This window comes from Marmota flaviventris, chromosome 4, assembly GCF_047511675.1.
Source record: "Marmota flaviventris isolate mMarFla1 chromosome 4, mMarFla1.hap1, whole genome shotgun sequence".
In the NCBI taxonomy this organism is placed as follows: Eukaryota; Metazoa; Chordata; class Mammalia; order Rodentia; family Sciuridae; genus Marmota; species Marmota flaviventris.
This window is the reverse complement of record NC_092501.1, coordinates 83,488,253-83,508,026: the sequence shown is the minus strand read 5'-3', so window position 1 is coordinate 83,508,026 and position 19,774 is coordinate 83,488,253. Positions and strand designations below refer to the sequence as shown.

Genomic DNA, 19,774 nt, shown 5'->3' with positions numbered 1-19,774 from the left:
GAATGTACCCAATTTGAAACCTATGAATTGTCTATTTCTGGAATTCTCCATTTAAATGTTTCCATTGTGGTTGACCACATACCTGAAACTGTGGAAAGTGAAACACAGTATTGGGTTGAGGCTGCTGTAAATAATAGCCAATCTCTGGGAAAGTTCCATATTTCTTCACAGCAGTGGCACCTTGGAGGGAATATTCAGGAATGGCAGGGACAGTTCCTAATTCGTGACTTTTAGAAGAAAACTCATATAGATTTTTCATTGTGGTTCAAACTAAGCATTGGGGCTATGCAGCAAGAAGCCGCCGCCTCTGCCTGGAGCCCTGTGGCATGGGAGCGTTCTCTTCCTGCAGATGCCTGGGCTTCAGAAAGGGAAGGTGAGTGCAGGTGGGGGTGAAGCGTTAGGACTTTACTGTGGAAACACATCACTCCAGGTTCTGCCTGGAATGAAAAGGGCACTTGTAAGCACCCCTAAGTGAGGAGGGAGGCTCTGGAGGCCAACGGGACTTAAAAGAGGGAGCAGTGCACTCAACATGCCTAGATAGCATCTACTGTAAATAACCGGGCAGCTTGGGAAACTGAACCTTTTCCTTGATGTGGGAGGCTTTCTGCCACCCCAGTCAATCTGTCTGATCTTACAGCCTGAAGTTATTCACCTCACCGACTCCCTTGGAAACGTGTTGAGCTGACCTGGATCCTGACTGTGTTTGCTTTCCCTGCAGAATGAATGAGCGTGACCGCCTGATAAAGAGGCTCGGCAGGAAGACACCCCCGACCCTCTTCCTTGGTGGCTCTGTGAACCAGCAATGTGTCTCACGTGAGTACATGCTGTCATCCTAGACAGGGCAACGGGGACCTGGGTAGAGCCAGGAGGGCAGCAAGCTGCAGGAACTCCAAGTAGTGCTAATCAGCCAAAGGTGTGCTTTGGAAGTGCACATATTTGGCCCCAAGGCAAATACAAGCTTGAATGTTGGGAATTCCCTCAAACCCAATCAATTGCCTGAATGACAAAAACCTTAAACCTAAAATCCTGCTAAGGTGAAGATCCTTTTGTCAGCCTCCAAAGAGAATTTTTAAAAATTGAAGTGATATTAGTGTTCAATTACTGCCTTCACTGATAGCAATATGGATTGCTTTGCTTTTTGGTGTAATAATTGTAATGATAACAATTGGGCGGGAGGAATCTCTTCTTTTCCCATGAAGACTGACCCATGTCTAAGATTGCCATACCCCCCATCACCCCCAGACCCAGAGGAGTAGAGAGTGAGCTGTGATTGACCCCCCTCCCCAACACACACACACACACACACACACACACACACACACACAACTTATTTTGGACCTCTTAGGAGAGCTCCTCGGCTTCTTTTTAGCAATGCATCCATTCAGCTGCCAGCGAGAGAGCCCAGGCTGCCTTCCGCCAGGGGTCTGCGGACCAGCCTGTGCCTCTAGAGATCCTGCTTCCTTTTCCAGCCCACCTCCCCTCTCTTCTAATTGAGCACAGGTCATGTCTTTATCCCAGACCCCACTCCCTGCTTCCTGTCCCTCCCTGAAAAGTTTAGAAGGAAGCATCTGGTAAAAAAGAACACCTTGTGAAACACTGAAAACAGCCCAGGTGTCCATGGATTTGTGTGGGGTTCAGTTGCACTCCACCTGACCACAGGGATTCCCAGGCCTTCTCAATGGAAAGGGAAGGTGAGGCGCAGCACATGGCCACCTTGGAGTAATCCACTCCCTCTCTCCTCTTCTCCATGTGGAATATCCCTATGAGATATAGGGGCCTGACCTGTCTATGAATGTCCCTCCATGCCAAGGGTTAGGCACCAGCCCTGAGAGCACAAAGCAAGCTCAAATCAGGAGAGTAGTGGCCCAGTGAGGCCCTGTGGGATATAGGTCACAGCCACTAGTCTCTGACTGAGAGAGGTCAAGTTCAGAGGTTTGATGGGATCTTCCAAGGAGTGTACGCCAACTGAGTTCGGCTATCTGGGTTCCTTTCCCTGCTCTTCCATTTTTCTGTGACCTTGAGCAAGAAAAATTTCTGCATCTATAAGATGAGGATAATAGGAAAACCTGGCTGGGTGATCAAGAAGATTGTTTGAGATCATATACATAAATGCCTAGTGCTGTGCTGGACTATAGAGAGTTAGGTATGACTGTAATGATGACAATGATGATGCTGATGCCATTAGCTGAGAAACTGTGGGCAACTTACATATTTCTCTAAATTTCTTCTCTGGGAAAGAAAATAAAATTATAATAATATGCATGCAGCCTTATGCCTCTTCTCAGTGTGAAGTATCTTCTGTATGCCATACACAGAGAAAACACATACAAATTCCCTAAACCACAGTGTTCATGCTACAGAGCCACTCTGCTCCTCTAGTAAATGTCTCAAAGTAACCATAGGGAAAAAAAACATTTGCAGGATTAGGGGTATGGTTGGATGGTTACCTAGCAAGCACAAAAACCTGGGTTCTGTGCAGAAAAGCAAGAAAGGACATATACAATGTGTGTGTGTGTTTGTGTGTTGCAATCAAAGACCAAGCGGAGAGCCTTAAACAGTCTAAATGATTTTCTTAAGTCAACATTTTGAAGGCAAAAAAAAAAATCTACTGAACAAATATAAGAAATAAGTCAGCTTCTAGTATCATACCACATTTTAAAAATACTTGATGACTAATACGAAGGCCTCTTAGACAATTTAAGACACTCTGTCATTAATACTGAGAGAGGACCATTGAGTAGTCAGAACAATGGACTGTCCCCCTGCATGTGTCCATCTGCTGTTTCGGTCTCAGTCTCCTTAGGAAACTGGAAGACTTTAACTTGGTAGTAATTTTAGTTTCTGCTGTGATCTGGATTTGACCATGTGGTCTGGTTTGAACGTATCCCCCAAGGTTTATGTGTTGAAATTTAATCCCCGCTGTGAGGTATTACGATGATAGAAATTTAATCCAACTGTGTATTTAGACATGGAGTCTTTGGGAGTTGATTGGGATTAGATAAGGTCCTCAGGGTGGAGCTGCCATGACTGAATCCCAATGACTTTACAAGAAGACAGATGAGAAGAGACCCCCATGTGCTTCCTATCTCCTGTCATGTGATGCTGTCTGCTACCTTGAAACTCTGCTAGCAAGAAGGCCATCACCAGATGAGGCCCCTCAACCTTGCACCTCTAGAACTATAAGCCAAAATAAACCTCTTATCTTTCTAATGTTCACAGTAATCAGGTATTTCATTATAAGAACAAGAAAAACCAGACTAATATAGTGCCTTCCAACCACCAATGAACAATATTTACAACTGAGATCAAGTGTTTCCTACATAGTCTATCATCCCTGTGGTCTTCCCACTTCTGTGGCTGTTAGGAATCTTTGTCTAGACAGGAAACTGCTACTTTCATTAAGGAGCTATCAGATCTCTGATTTCAAGGAATGCTACTTAAGGGAAATCTTATTCCAAAATAAATGAAAAGAAAAAAAAACATGATTTTTATGAACTTCATCAAATGTTCTACCTGGACAAGACAAACAACTAAGAAATTTACCCTCTCCCCATTTTCTTCCACCTCCCCACCCCCTCCCCGAATTCTGGTGGAGGTTGATATTTAGGAATAGATGAATTAGGAAGCCAGCTAGGGAAAGTTCACAAGTTGGGTGAGTGGAGTGCTTCCTCCAGGGCCACTTCAGGATTTTCCAGCTGTCAGGCCTTCCTGAAAGACAAATGAAAGTGGGAAATGCAAATTGCTGAGGGCTTCCTCTGAGCTCCTAGTTACATACTCATTAGGCAGAACCTGCTGAGCAGATCATGCATCTTTGTCAGGCTATAGGTACAGGCTGGGCAGGTGGAGGCAGGTGAGTACTTCTAGGGCCTGTTGTTCCATTAAAACTTCGCCCACTACAACTTCAACATTCACCAGTCCCAGTTTCTAAAAGGAGAATATTTTACCTGAGCCAGGGAGGATCCACCCACTTCCTAGGGTTAAACTGTCAGACCATCCTCCCTCTACCCGCCTACCCCATGCCCTCCGTGCTGGGAATGGAAGCCATGGTCTCAGGCACACCAGGCCAGTGCTCTACCATTGATCTACATTCCCAGCTCTTTTCCTATATTTTATTTTATTTCTCTCTAAATATAAGTTGCCCAGGCTGGCCTCGAACTTGCCATTCTCCTACCTCAGCCTCCCAAGTCACTGGGATCACTAGCCCGCAGGATTCTGCCTGATCCTTCATTCATTCTTGAATTTCTGAGTTCTCTTTAAGTCTTAGTTGAGATTAATAATAAGAAAGTCTCAGTCCACAGCATTCTGGAACATGATGTTAGATCACAGCCAATGAGAACTGAGGGGAGGAGCATTTGACAGTGACCCTTGGGTGCTCTGCTCACCCCGGGAGAAGAGTTCTACAGCAGGATAAGGCATTTCTATCGGCCTGCTTCTTTGGAGGGAAATCTAGAAATCCTTCCCACCCCAGTGTGGCTAAGTCAGCCCCCAGCCAACCCACAGCAGGCCCACATGGCTGTGGTACTAATGTCAGTTGAGCAAGTCATAACAGCCATGAGCCAAAGACACTCCCAGAGTTGGGTGCCCACTAGGCAAGACCTGATGTGAATGAAAAACAGGATAAATGAATGACAAAGCTTTTGCTCCTTCCATACACAAGGAGTAGAGAATTTCAAAAGACAACTACCTTTCCCAAAAGGACAACCCCAGTATTTATTTTTAAAGTCTCAACAATTACCCTTCATTTCCTACCCTCCCCAGCCCCCCACCACCACACATAAAAGAAAGTAAATACAGACAGACCCCCCCAAAAAAAAGAATAGGAAGCAATTATTCTAACTGGACCCACTGTTGAGAGAGACTCCTTTCCTCTCTGACTTGGATCGAGAAGCCTCCCCACTGATGGAGAGTATAAATCAGTACTGAACAGGGAGAAGATTCTGCCTCCTGGGTATAGTTATCCAAGGAAGTATCCTGGAATTCATACAGAAGGCTGGAGCTGTGAGAGAACGTAGCCTTCATTGGCCTACGTCATTTATTTTACAGAAAAGTAAACCAAGACCAGAAAACCTAAAAAGTCCAAGATTGCCAAGCAAGGACTAGACACCTCGTAGGACCCAATACATCAGCTTCTTGGGCTTCCTGGGTCCAAGATGAAAGCAGAGTGGACAAATTGTCATCAGGGTGGGGATCTCAGTAGTCCCCTGCCTGCCACGGAAGTGTTTATAAAGAGCGTTTAGAATTACAGGAGGAGACCGGTTGTTGGTCGGAACAACCTTGGTCAGACTGAGAGCCTCTCCTGGCAGTGGAGCATGGCTACAGCCACATTTGGAGGCCGAATTGCCATTCCATGGCACATCCCATCCAGGGACAGCTGCCACATGGCCCCTCAGGGACACATCAGCCGTTTATTAGAAATGTTGATTTTTAAAAGACCAGAGAATGGAAGTTGCCAAGTAGACCACAGTACACAGTCTTGTTACCAGGGGACACTGTTACTGGCTAGATTTTGCTTTGAAACATCCCAGGGAAAGGCGTGTCCTCTTGGACTACACCAAGAATGCTTCACAAAGAACACCTTGTGCAGGGTTTAGGACAGGCTTGTGCCAGAGGGAGGCGGGAAGTGGGGAGCAGCCCCTCCCAAGCCAGCAGTGGCAGTTTCTTCCTCCTGATGAACTCTCGACTTGGTGAAAATCCAAAAGCTCTTAAGGGAATGGGCCTGAGAGGCAGCATTTCCTCATCAGGGCTCAGAAGCAGATCAGGCAAAGACTCTCCAGCCATGAGAAAGCAAAGACACCTGTGTGGAGAGTGCCCTAAGCAAGTTCAAGGGCTGTGGACTCTGGATGGAACAAGCAGAGCCTCCCGCTCCAGCTGGCTTCCAATTCAGAGAGATGCTGCCTTGTGCCCAGCTATGTAGGGGCTCACACTGATCTGAGGGCTGCTTGTGGGATTTTTTTGTGTGTGTTGCTTTGTTAGAAATAGTGGTGAACAAGTAGACAAAAGTCCCCTGTGGAGGATTCCTTTCTGTCCTTTGCGTTCACCCTCACTCGGCTGGGTCTGCCTTCACTGTGGCCCACTCATTCTCCTTTTTTCTTCCTCCTGTAGACTCCTGGTCCAGGCCCTGCTCCCTGCTACTTAGCTTCTGTGTCCTCAGTTGATCCCCAGGCCACCTCTGCAGTCCAGCGCTTTGCCTCCTGGGTGGCCCACCTGGGAGCCTTTGCGCTACTGGCAGGCATGCTCATCTGAAGAGTTAGGAGGCCAGACCAAGGACAAGGACTCTGGATTTATGGGCACACAGAGAAGTAAAAAAACAACTTGCAGGGGCAGCAGGGCTGGGGTTATAGCTCAGTTGGTAGAGTGCTTGCCTCGAATGCACAAGGCCCTGGGTTCAATCCCCAGCACCACAAAAAAAAAAAAAAAAAGGGCATTTTCTCCTTCCTCCTTGTCCTTTCCATCCTCACACGGTCTCTGAAACATTGCTATGGTCTATGGTATGTCTTTTTGCCCTGGCAACTTTCTTCTATGAGCTAAACATCTGAGGAAATTAACAAACAACCCAGGAGCTGATGCTGATTTCTTTTTCTCCTTTTGGAGTATGAAAATAAGTGAACATTTCCATTGTAGACATGCATGGATGTTTCTCATGATTGTTAGGCTCTGGACTATGGTGTTTTTTGTTGTTGTTTTTGTCAGGATATCTATGTGAGCTGAGGGACATTTCTGTCCCTCTGCCACAGAATGGTTGCTAATGCAGAAGGAATCGTATCAGATACTTTCTGTGAGAAGGACCAGTTGAAAGCAAAACACCCACTTAAGCTTCTGAACACCAAGCCTCTTTCAGAGCAGTAGATGCAAGAGGGTATAGCCCACAGCACACTGCTCAGGCCTGCTTCCCTATTCTGCCACTCACCTGGTCTGTGACTTTGGACAGGTCACAAAAATCTCTTTCCCAGCTGAAAAGTGGTAAGAATAGAATTACATATTTCTTAGGGTTTCTGGGATGATCAAATGAGCATTATGCAAATGGTATGTGGATCGATGTCTTGAACACATAGCACTTAAAAAGTGTTGGTGATTATTTACTATTATCATGTAAACTGATTGTGAGAACGAGTCATAGTGTGGCCATATGATGAGTCCGTGATGAGTCCGATCACTAAATTCCTCTTGATTTTATCATGGGTTCTTTCATTTTATTTACATAGAAATAAACCCATATCAGTTACTTATTACCAGTACAAATCAGTACAGTTCCCTAATAGTGTAGTGTGTGTTTTTCCTGATATGTTTACAGCTTCATAAATTAGTAGGCAGCCTGCAGCATTAGGTAGATGGAGGCATCTCTCTTGATGGGTAGTGGGAGAGTGACCCACTGTTTATGCTACCCACACTGAGCTTAGCTGAAGCACCTTAGGAATAGGAAAGCCACCTGCTCTGGTTCATCTACTATATATCCCTCCCAAAACTTGTGTTGGGATTTAATTACCATTGTGATGGCATTAAGAGATGGGACCTACCAGGCATGGTCACATGTACTGGTCATCCCAGCTTCTTGGAAGGCTAAGGCAGGGGGATCACTTGAGCCCTGCTATTCAAGGCAACATAGCAGGATGCTATCTCGAGAGAGGAGACAGAGAGAGAGAGACAGAGAGATGGGACCTTTACGAGGTGATTAGATCTTGAGGACTCTGCTCTCGTGAATGGATTAATATTGTCATCAAGGGACTTGGTTATTGGTTATCTCAGGAGTGGGTTGCCATTCAGTCACATTCTAACACAATAAGATGACCCTCACCAGCTGCATCCTGTCCATCTTAGACTTCCCAGCCTCCAGAACCATGAATTATAAACAATAAATTCCTATTGTTTATAATTTACCCAGTCTGTGGTATCTTTATTATAGCAGCAGAATACAGACTTAAGACCCTACCTGCTAAGAGGCAGTCCTACCCCAGCATCAGCAGCACTGTGCTGCCACAGGTCTACTTGCCCAGAGTCCCCTTCACAATCACAGGTTTCTCAGTCCTCTCCATTCAAGGCTAAAGAAGCCACAGGTTGCATTCCAGGTCAGCTGGAATCCTCAGAAAAGCAGCTTCTCTTAAACCCGGAGCACTCTCAGTTCTCCTGCTAACCACTTCCTCCTGCATGCTTCTCTTTCAGATGGGTACGCCTTTTCTCAAGAAGAACATGGAGCTGTTACTCAGGAAGAAATAGTTCGTTCTTATGATACCACCCAAAGGAAACAGAGGAAGAAATAAGACACAACTTCTCCTGATTGATCCGAGGGAAGAGATGTGGTTTGTTGCACCAGTGTTAACCCATCTTTGTTAGAAGAGACTGGCGTCAGCAGCCAAATCACCAGAAAACACATTTCTGTGGCCTTAGCCAACCAGTTTGTTAGTTGTTTATTCCCTCGCAAACCTGGAGTATAGACCGCAGGGGAAGCCATTTTTTTCCCTCCCGATTTGTCTGCAGTGCTTGGCCTAACTTCTGTTTACGTTGTTATAAAGCATTCAACTGTGCTCCGTGAGGTGTGAAATTAAAAACATTGTGTTCCACCAATATTTAAACATCAGTACTAGTTGTTCTGGGAGGAAGGGAAGGGAGTTTTATGTTGCGTGAGAGATCCATCTTGGTAATTGGAACAGGGCGCCCTTACTTCCTGTTTGGTTAACTCACAGATTGCATCCAACGTGGGCAGCATGCAAACTTCACTTTAGGCAGGTTGCTCACCCGCTTTCATTCCTATTTTGTTTGTATGAAGTTGGCATAAACTTCTTGATTGCAATGAAATCATAAAATGTCTATATCTGGGAGGTAAATTTAAGAACCTTTGTTTGAACCTCTTAGCCACATTCCCATCAGGACGAACCAGTCAGTGTACCATGGACTCTTCTACTCCCTTGCCAGGTGCCAGCTGACTGAGCCTACTATTGCTGTCCAGGTGTCCCTTATCCTCAGACCTTCTGCATAGCTGGCCACTGGGCTTGGTGCATGGCAGCTGGTGGGCAGCTGACCCTAATCAGTAATTTTCCTTGTTCCACTGCAGTTCTGACTTTTTGTTCTATAACTAAACAAAAACATAGCTATTCTGAATATATCTTAGATTTCTATCTGCCTCTTCCTGACAAGGGGGAATCCCACAGATCACAACGATGGTTAAACCCCTTGCCCTGGTCAGCCTCTGAGTACTCACTCATTTCCCAATTTCCAACCACCAAGCCTTTGGCAACTGCTTCAGTTAGAATCAATGCTCGTTTCCTTGAGAGTTCAGAGCACATTTTAGACTCACTGTTGGGAAACAAATGAGTTTATAAGACATCTGTACAGTGAAGGAACACACCTCTCACTCTGTAGCTGTAGAATCAAAGAATTCACAAACCCAGAGGGGTAGTATAGGACAGTGAAGGAGAGTAGTGAGGGAGACCCCACCTGTCCTCGGAAGGTGCTGAAGGGCATACTAATGTTGGAGGCAGACACAGTGGACATATCCACCAGATCTTTTCAGAACTCTGGAGTCACACCCTGAGGCCCCCACAGTTGTCAGGATCAGCCTCCCCTGTATGGGAGCTGAAGCATGACCTTGCCATTCAGTTTAATTTTTAAAAATTCCAAACATTTCAATTAAATACCTGTATTTGAAATATTGACATGATTTCCCTTTTTTGTTGTGGTGGTGCTAGGGAGTGAACCCAGGACCTTGTGCATGTGAGGCAAGCACTCTACCCACTGAGCTATATCCCTAGCCCATGATTTCCTTTTTTTATCCAATCAGTTTTAGACACAGGGGCCTTCCTAAATATAGTGCCCTGAATTCTAAGACAAGGAAGGGAAGGCTCAGTCACTGACTCCCCAACTGCAGTCCCACATCCTGAATTGGCATGAGACCTGGGTACCTCCAAGTATGTGTGTAAGAATATGGGAGCCCTCAACAAATGGCAGGCTTGGAGGCATGTTCTCTCTCTCCTCTTTGCTTTGGTTGCCAAACCAGATTTTAGGATGGCTTAAAGTAAATACTTCTGGGTAACTAGTACTGGTTAAAATGGCACCGTTCCTCTGGGGATGGTTGTAGTAACCTAGAAAATAAAACAATAATGCGCTTTTCTTTCTAACTATTACTGGAACATTCACAACTCACGAACATTGAAAAAACAGAATAAATTGCATTGATTAAGAAAACTAATCCTCCTTTATGAGATGACCAGAATACCGAGATGCATTTAACAGGGGAGGCTCAGAAAGTTACCATTCCTTACTTCCTAAGGTGAACAAAACATTTTTAAATACTAGAGCACCCAGCCAGTTGAATTTTTCAAGGACTGACCTGCAGGAACGACAGCAGGAAATTGGCTTCCAATTAACACAACGAACCAGGTGTATATCTTTATTGCACACCCAAAAAGATGGTAGCTGAAATACAGAAAAGGAAGGAAAGTTGGAATTCAATGTTCATTAGGCATCTTCACTATTTGGTTTCATTTGGGAACTAAACCCATTTGGAAAGATTGAGTTAAAATTCAATTTTTTGTCAAACACTTAGCCCTTTCTTGAACTTGAAGTCTTGTTTGTGTTTATAGGGTTTGAGGGGTTTTATTTAATTTTTTTACATTAAAGTACAGTCATATTTTCTGGGATTGAAGTTGCATTTCCTCCTTTTTTGAGAAGTAGACTAAACAATCTTTGCAATAATGAGGTATGCACACGGAAGAAAACATTTCTAGAAGGGATGCCTTTCTATTTATTCTCTGTGTGATTAAGCTTTCTTACAGCCGAATGACTAAATTGGGTTTCTAGGCAAGGCAGCTGTCAAGAGGTGTGACGTATAATATTTAGCTGGGGCCAACTCAGGGGCTGTGTCATTTGTCCTATCTTTAAATTGAGGTCAGAGTGTTACATACAACCCCTCTCCGGGGAGCCGAGTGAGCTGGACGAGGTTGCATATGCTGCCTGTCAGCTCAGTGGAAATGTCACATGGGACTTGTCACTCTCCACACAGTAAGTGACTCTCAGACTAGTAGGTCAAACTTGGTCAGCAACATAGGGCCTTGGGCTGAGCTGGCAGAACCCACTCAGGCCAACCCCTAGGCTAATGCTATACCCAGTGACTGTGTTGTTTGAGGCTATGTCCCGTTCTGGCTAACTCTGCAAACAAGTGAGACCAGCCATCCTCTAAAATGAGTTCTTGGTTCCACTGCATGGGCACACACTTGCAACAGTGGCTGTAGAAAAAACACATTGTAAAGGGAAGGGGAGAACAGAAAGAACCACCTAACTCTGCTTGGCATTCTGGATTCACTTGGCATGGCTAATGGAGTGGGCTTTGTAAGAATTGGGGGAGTGTAGCTAATGTCTGTCCTGACTCAATGTAGAGTATTCCAGACTTCTTGACCAGTATTATTTTCTTCCATCTCCCTATGTATATGTGCATACACTAAAACAAAAATGTGATGACTCTTTTGGATCAGTATCATATAAAACCTGTCCTTTGGAGAAAGGCGATGGTGTTTTGTGAAAATTTTTAGAGAAATGTCCTAAAAAGTGAATCTGTGGTTCAGCCGAGCTCGGCTGAGAACTCTGTTGACATTTCCTTTTTCCTTGCAAGGATTCAGGTCTGCTATAGGAATCTGACAGTGAAACTCAGTAATAACATTTAAAGAAGCAGTATATGATGGGGGGAAAAGTGAGTCTAGGTAACTAATGTCTGAAAATGCATATGGACATACAGATTATAGGCTTTAAAATTGAATTTTCTTAAAAATTGTCCTGGTCAGCTTCTGAGTACAAATGGAGTTATAATCTCCTTTTGTTATAACAATGACTCTCTACCTTTTTATAACCATAAGAGTGAGAATTTCTATCATCTCTCCATGTTCCTAGGGATTTATATCTTGAACCATAAGTCAAATAGAATGTTTGCAAGACTTTGCTGTAGGATAAGGTAGTCTTTAGTTTTGAACATGTGAAAGGACTACGCATATTTCAGCCAGGGTTTGAATTACTGCCTAGGGTCATTGTCCCAAAGTAATTCAAGGAGTGATTTAGCTTCAGCATTTGAAATGTAGCCTTCATCTCCTGGGATCCATAAAATATGTGAGCAGGGAAACCGGCTAAGCAGAACCTGAAATAATAACTTGGCAAAGGCCTGAGTTTATCAGGTCAAATCAAAAGACAGCATCCCCTCTCATCTCATAAATACTTTCTTTATGGAAATGTTTAAATTAGTGAACATGATAACAATGGAGAGAGCTAAAAGCCTCCTCCCCTCCAAAAAAGAGTGTGCATCAGTTGGCTTTGTTGGTGATTCTTTGTTGGTTCGAGGTAGTTATTATTAACTCATGCTAGCCATTTCCCACCTTGAAGGGCATGGACAGCAGCTAGGTGGGTTTCTGATGGATCATAGTAATGAGGGCCTAAAACCCCCACAATGACACTACCAGGAACATTCAATTTGATGTATTGTATCCTTCATTTATTCATTTTTTTCTCAGCATCTCAAGTTGTTCAGCAATACACATTTCCATTCCACTTACGTGAGTTTACATGAGCTCATTGGATATCAAACTTCTGACCAGTGCTTTGTTCAAAGCTCTCTGTCAGTTTGCTAGGTATGAGTGATTTCTTCAGTGGGAAGAAAAGGGTATGAAACTAACATAAATCTAAGTGGTCAGACATTACAAACAAATGGAAGCAGAAAAGAGGGGTGAGCTCACCAGTTACCCCACCCCCTGTATGATCCACAGCCATTAACCTTAGATGAACACCTCGGCTTTCCCGATGGAGGGGAGACAAAAGGGTGATTCTTTTTGCACACCAGTCTGGCTCCCTTTCAAATGACAATCTCTTGGTCTAGCTGCTTTTGAGATACCTACTCTGCTCTCTCTCCCAGGCGTCAGACCAAGAAAAACACTCTCAGAGATTAGCCCATAGGCGTTTCTTCTGACCTGGCTAAAGAAAGAAAGGAGACCTGTTTGTTTTAAAAGTCAGGAACAAAATGTCAGGTGGCTGTGATTTATGGCAGAAATAGAAGAAAGTTGAAATAATAGCACTATCCAAATAACCCTGCCCAGGAAACACAGGGGTCAAGAGAGCTTATCAAAAGCCTTATTTAGGTAAGCTCTTCCCTGCAAAAGCAAAAAAGACCGGAAGGTTCTGGACCCACTTGCCATAAGATTGGATCCACTTGTGTTCCTTGAGAAGCTTGGTATGTGGATACAGGTGAAACACCAACCACCAATAAGAAAATAGAAAACCTAGCCAGTCATGGAGTTTCTTTCCTTCCAACTAGAAGCCTGCACCATATCCCTTAAATATATACAATTATTATGTGTCAATTTTTTTTTTCAAAAAAGAGATTGCTTTGGGGCTAAGGGCATAGCTCAGAGGTAGAGGCCTTGCCTAGCATGAGTAAGACCCTGGGTTCCATCCCCAGCAGCACAAATAAAAAAAAATTAAAAAGTTTTTGCAATAGTAAAGACACGTTTGTTTTTTCACTAATAAAATGGATTAAGGACTGAATCCTCTGCTTGCCTCTCCTGTGTCTTCTCCCATGTTGTCAGTGATGGCCAAATCCAGTGGTGTGTCAGGATGCTTGTGTGTAGGCCTCCCTGTCCAGGTCAGTGTGGCAGCACGGACAGCTGCAGGGGTGGGACCATCGTTCCTCTAGCTCACAGAATTGCCATTTGAATGCAACATCTTTGTGGTCTTTCTCATGAGAGCAAAACCATGTGTTCTCCTGTCTCTTGTCACATCTGCGCTGAGATTGCTTAAATATTGTTGGCGATTGGGAGGTTTTAATCTGGTTATACAGAGGGAAGCGGGCTATGGGGGCACATTTAATTGGCTCCCAGCAGAGCAGTGAGTGCTTCCATGTTATGTGGGGGTTTTTGTTCCCTCTCTCTAGAAGTATAACCGTTTTGCCGTCCTATTAATGTCCCTGGTTGTTAAATTACAGCAGCGCATTGAGTGGAGCTGGGTTCCCTCCTGGAGTGAATACAAATGAAGGGCATCTACTTGTATGTTTAGAGGTGTTTGGAGAATTTAGTGATTTGTGGCTTTGATCAATCCTGTTGACTGGTGTATGTCTGCACAAACCTGTTTCAAATAAATCTTTTGTTAAAGTAAATGATTGGACCATGTTTTATTTTGGAATTTCCTTTTCCACTAATAAGCAGTTATAGTCTTAGGGACTTGGGACTATAACATAGGGTTTTGTCAGCAGATACAGACTTCATGGAGCTCAGGAACTGCTGAGCAGGGGACACTGTTCACTGGCAGGAGTACAGGGGAGTCTGAATTGCCGATGAACTTGAGCACAGGAATCAGAGGCCAGCCCTCTTCACAAGAGGGCCCAGGAAGTCCAGTTTGAATGTGGTGACTTAAAGGAAAGAATTGACCACAGAAAATCTTCTTCCCTCCATTACTTCCCTCCTCCTGATTCATCTCAGCATCTGGGCAAACCAAAATGGAGGCAGATCGAATTCTACCATCAAGCATGAAATCATGACATTGTTATTTTATCCATCTACCCCCAGAGCCTGCACATACTAGGCAAGCACTCTATTACTGAGCCACATACGCATCCTGATGTTATTTTAAAGAAAAAAAAATAACACCTTTGTCCTCTATAAATGCACGTAATATCTCTAATCCAAAAATCCCAAATTCAAATGCTCAAGAATCCAAAATTTTTGATTGGTGACATGATGGCACCAATGAAAAATTTCACACCATGAAACTTTATTTCATGCACAAAATCATTTAAAGTATTGCATAAAACTACCCTGAGGCAATGTGTATAAGGTATGTATGAAACAAATATATTTGGGGTTCAGACTTGGATCCCCTCCCCAAGATATCTCATTACGTATATACAAATATCCCAAAATTTGAAAAAAAAAAATCTGAAAAACTTCTGGTTCCAAATATTTTTGATAGGGGATATTTTTTTAGCCAGGTTTTTTTGCTGCTGTGGCTAAAGGAGCTGACCAGCACAATTATAGAGGATGAAGAGTTTATTTGAGGGCTTATATTTTCAGAGGTCTTAGTCCATAGAAGGCTGGCTCCATTTCTCAGGGTTCGAGATGAAGCTGAACATCATGGTGGAGTGTGTGGCAGAGGGAAGCAGCTCACATCATGGTGATCAAGAAGCCGAGAGAGACTCCGCTCTGCAGATACAAATATATACCCAAAGCCACACCCCAATTCCCACCTCCTCCAGCCAAACCCTTCCACTTCAGTTACCACTAAGTTAATCCTTATCAGAAGATTAAATCACTGATTGGGTTAAGAATCTTACAATCCAATCATTTCTCCTCTGAACCTTCTTACATTGTTTCACATGTGAGCTTTTGGTCCACACCTTACATCTAAACCATAACAGATACTGAGCATGTATTGCCAAGGAAGACAAAATCCCTTTGCCTACCAAAGCTACGAGTATCAAATACACCCAGTTCAACTCATAAACATTAAACTTTAACATTTTAAAAGTAGGCAGCACATGCAAATAAAGATTGACATGAAAGCTCTGCCTTCATTTGGAATCTCTTTGACTCAAGTGATAGGTATTTGAAGGAAGGGTGCACAGGCTATGCTGAGTCTTGGCCTGAGCTGTGAATAGGAATGGTCTGTTCCAGAAGTTTCTATATCATCATTATTAGAGTTATTTACAAAGTTTAGTGCTGCTAATATTCCTCTCCACACACTTTAAGAAAAATGTGTTTTTATTTGAAATATTCCAAGTTAATTGCAGAGAAATGCTTCCTGATTTTCCCCCAGTTTTCCAAACAGTGGTTGTGCATGCATTCCATGTGATTGAAAGCTCTTCTGCCAGGGCTGGGATGTGGCTCAGTGGTATAGTGCTTGCCTTAGCATGCTGGAGGCCTAGGGTCCCACCCCGGGTTGACCTAATTCATCTTGCCTATGATGGGGAGGTTGTTGCTGTTACTTCCCAAATAGCCTTAAATGGAGGGATCAGCTTGCATCCAAGAGCTGGAACAGGAGAGCCTATTAGTCACAAACAAAAAAGAGCTGTTTAACTCACTTGTTTTCCTTCCCAGGGTTTGATGCCTGCAAATACTTCCCAAAATGACTGCAGAAAAAGCCTTAGAATTTACTTCCAATTTATATTTTAAGATTGGATGGGGAGGGCTGGGGTTGTGGCTAAGTGTAGAGAACTTGCCTTGCATGTGTGGGGCACTGGGTTTAATCCTGAATACCACATTAAAAAAAAAAAAGATCCTGTGTCCATCTACAACTAAACATTTTTAAAAATTAAAATATTGGATGGGGAGCCTCTGAGCATATGTATTTGGCACAATAGCTGAAAGCAGTCCTACTTTTCAATTTCTCTGGTGAAAAACCCCAATATGGAGCCAAGAGCCCAAGGGATGCTACACAAAAGAATCTGCCCTTGTGTCTGAGGGAGAAATGCAGATGGGCAGGATGTGTTGTGATTGTGTGTACCTGATTTTAGATGTACATACCTGTCTGAGGGTCTTGCAAGAGAAAATGAAGTGACACAAACGTGCATGAATACAAAATTTTTAAAAAATGTGTTTTGGGCTGGGGCCACAGTTCAGCAGCAAAGCACATGCTTAATACATGTGGGAACCTGGGTTCACTCCCCAGAGCTCTGCAAAATTTCATGTTTTTCACCTTGGAAATTTGCCAAAGTAGTTCCTGTGGTGCCATGGAACATTTGTAAAGGGTTAGTACATTTCTTATTTTTGAAGACAAGAGAAAACCTACTCTGGCAACTGTGTGTGTACTACAGGGAAAGTACTCTAGGGCCTTTTCAGGTCCAACTGAGCAGACAGCCAGATATTATTTGTCTGAGAACCAGAGTCTTTTTGCTAACACTCTGAAGCTCCTGGTTCCAAGGAGAGGCCTCGATTGGCAGAGAGACTGTGAGCACTGGGATTTGCAATTAGAGCGTGCTCCTGTGCTGATGTTGGAAACAAGACTGCTAATGGTCTTGTGTTCCCCTGTCCCAGGGAGCTACAGTTTTGGGGGCTATCAGACACCTCTCCTGTTGCTGCTTGGAATACTAGTTGCCTCACCAACACTGGAGATGTCCTGGTGAACTCAGCAAAGTCCCTGCCCTCATGGAGCTCACATTCTAGAGGGAGAGATCAGATCAGATGAACATATATAGATAGTTCCTGACTTCCAACGGTTCAATTTAGGGGTTTTTGACTTTATGATGTTATGAAAGCAAAAGTCATTCAGGAGAAACCATACCTGGAATTTTGAACTTGGATTTTTTCCAGGGCTAGCATTGTGCAGTCTGTTTTCTCTTCTGATGCTGGATAGCAGCAATCACCACAGTTCCCAGTAAACCAGGAAATCAGGAAGCAAAATAACCAACACTACAGTGTGCTGCACTATAAGCCAAGACATGTAGTAGATTAGGTGTAGTCTGTGCATTTGCAAATTAACTACATTTTCAACCTCCAATGGGTTTATCCTGCCATTGTAATTTGAGGAGGATCTGCAACCTGACAGTGTCCAACAGCATGAATGGTAACCAGATCCCGCAGCTTCAGGTGGGGTGGTCCAGTCTTACTCAATGAATGCCATCTCCCTTCTCTTGTCAACAGAGCCTCTTAAAACTCCCTTCTAACTTGATTTGTCCCTGTTGACCATACAAGTAATGACTGTGTGAGGGGACATTACATTTTCTTTACTTTCCCATCTAGTGGCAGTCTCTAGACTGCCATTTTTCCACCCTAGCCAGACCCAGACTTTTCTAACATCTCAGTCCTGTCCTCTCCACCCAGTCTGCTCCTTATACTCCCTTCTTCTTGCCGATGCCTTAAATTCTTCCTGTTCTTAAAGGCTTGGGTCTAGTCAAACTAGTCCATGAACGATGCTCCCTTCTCTACCCTCTGATAGTTTTGCTGGCAGCATCTGGACACTGGGGCATCTTACACCCATGTGCTCCTTCTCTCTCCAAGAAGTTTATACACCTCCCCACAAGGACCTGTTGTTATTATTATTGCACGCACAATGCAGCTCGTGTAATGGAATGAACATTAGACTAAGAGAACACTTGGATTCAAACTTCGTGACATTGAAGAAATCTGTTAACTTCCCTGCATTGCATTTTCTTCACCTGCAGAAACAGATGTAGATCATCCTGACGGTCCTCATGAAGTGATGATAACAGGGTTGCCATGGTACACCCACACTGGTACAGCTGCACTACTTGTTAAAATATTGAAAGATAACTATACCAGTTGATCAGTAACCACCACCCTTATTCCACCACCACTGTAGGCCTTCCACAATCTAGCAGCTAAGAGGTAAGCTGGCCAGGCAAGACCCCCCAACCCAACAACTGAAGCCTTTGACTGCTATGATTGGTCTATGCCTGCTGTCCTTCAGTTTGAAAATTTGAGTTTTTTGTTGTTGTTGTTGTTGTGGTACTGAGGGTTAGACAGAGGGACGCTCTACCTCTGAGCTATATCCCCAGATGTTTTAAAATTTTGAGACAGGATATTGTTTTAAATTTTGAGACAAGGATCTGGGGTGTTCCAAATTTGTAATCCTCCTGCCTCAGCCTTCTGAGTAGCAGGGGTTACAGAGTGCGCCATCAGACCTGCCTGAAACACCCTTGGTTATGAGTATCCCCATTCACTCCTCATTACATAACTATTCCAGGCACTCAGTTGTGAACTAATAATATAGAAAAATAAGTCACCCAAAGAACTCAGTCCCATAGGGAGACAGACCTGTATATACACCAAAAACAGCTGAAGAGTGTTCAGTTATTAGGGAACAAACCACCTCAAAGACCCAGTGGCTTAAAATGGCAAGTTCTTCAAAATATTAAACAAAATTAACATATGATTCTTAAAAAGGAAGGAAATCCTGGTACATGCTACAATGGATGAAACTTGAAGACATTATACTAACTGAAATGAGCCAGACACCACAAGGTAATATTACAGAATTCCCACTTACGATGTACCTGGAGTAGTCAAAGGCATAGACAAGAAATAGTATGCTGGATGCCAGGGGCTGGGGCAGGAAGGAATGGGGTTTCCAAGTTTCAGCTTGGAAAGCTGAAAAAGTTCTGGAGAGAGATGACAGTGATGGTTACTCAGCAAGCAATGTGAATGTACTTAATGCCACCAAAATATACAGTTTATTTGGTGTTTAGGATTTGGGTGGTGATTAAGGTGATAAGGTCATCAGGGTGGAGCCCCATGATGGAATCCTGGTGGCTTTATAAGAAAAAGAAAAAGGACCAGAACACACACACACACACACACACACACACACACACACACACTCCCTGTCTCTCACTGTGCAGTGCTCTACACCCCTCAGGACTCTGCCAAAAAGACCATCACCAGGCAATGACCTCAATCTTGCACCTCCAGAACCATGAGCCAAAGTATACCTCCTTCCTTTATCACATACCCAGTTGGTGATATTGCCTTATTAGCAATAGAAAACAGACTAATACAGTATATTTTACCTCAAAATTTTTAAAAAATCATTTACTTTTCTTACAAATCTGCCATTGAGATAGGGCTCAGCAGGAAGGACCCATCCCTGCTCAATGATGTCTGAGACCTAAATTGACCCCAGATTTTCTCTGCTGAAATCCTAATCCCCAATATGATGGTATTTGGTGAAGTAATCAGATCATGATGGGATTAGTGCCCTTGTGAAAAGAGAGAAGGTCCCATCTGCAAACCAGGAAAAGGGCCTTTCCAGAACCCACCACAATGGCTCCCTGATCTTAGACTTCTGGGCTTCGGAGCAG

The 19,774-nt window shown here is 43.7% G+C and overlaps 1 protein-coding gene across 2 annotated transcripts in view; it reads left to right on the top strand.

Annotated features, from left to right (window-relative positions):
• The window catches only part of Atp8a2 (ATPase phospholipid transporting 8A2), a 619,499-nt gene extending 610,979 nt beyond the window's left edge, over positions 1-8,520 (top strand). For both annotated transcript variants that reach the window (XM_071610764.1, XM_027941579.2), the window contains 2 exons: positions 719-813; positions 8,158-8,520. In XM_071610764.1, coding sequence (XP_071466865.1) covers positions 719-813; positions 8,158-8,255 — 193 coding nt within the window. In that variant the 3' untranslated portion in view covers positions 8,256-8,520. The remainder of the gene's footprint in view (positions 1-718; positions 814-8,157) is intronic.
• Positions 8,521-19,774: the final 11,254 nt, after the last annotated feature.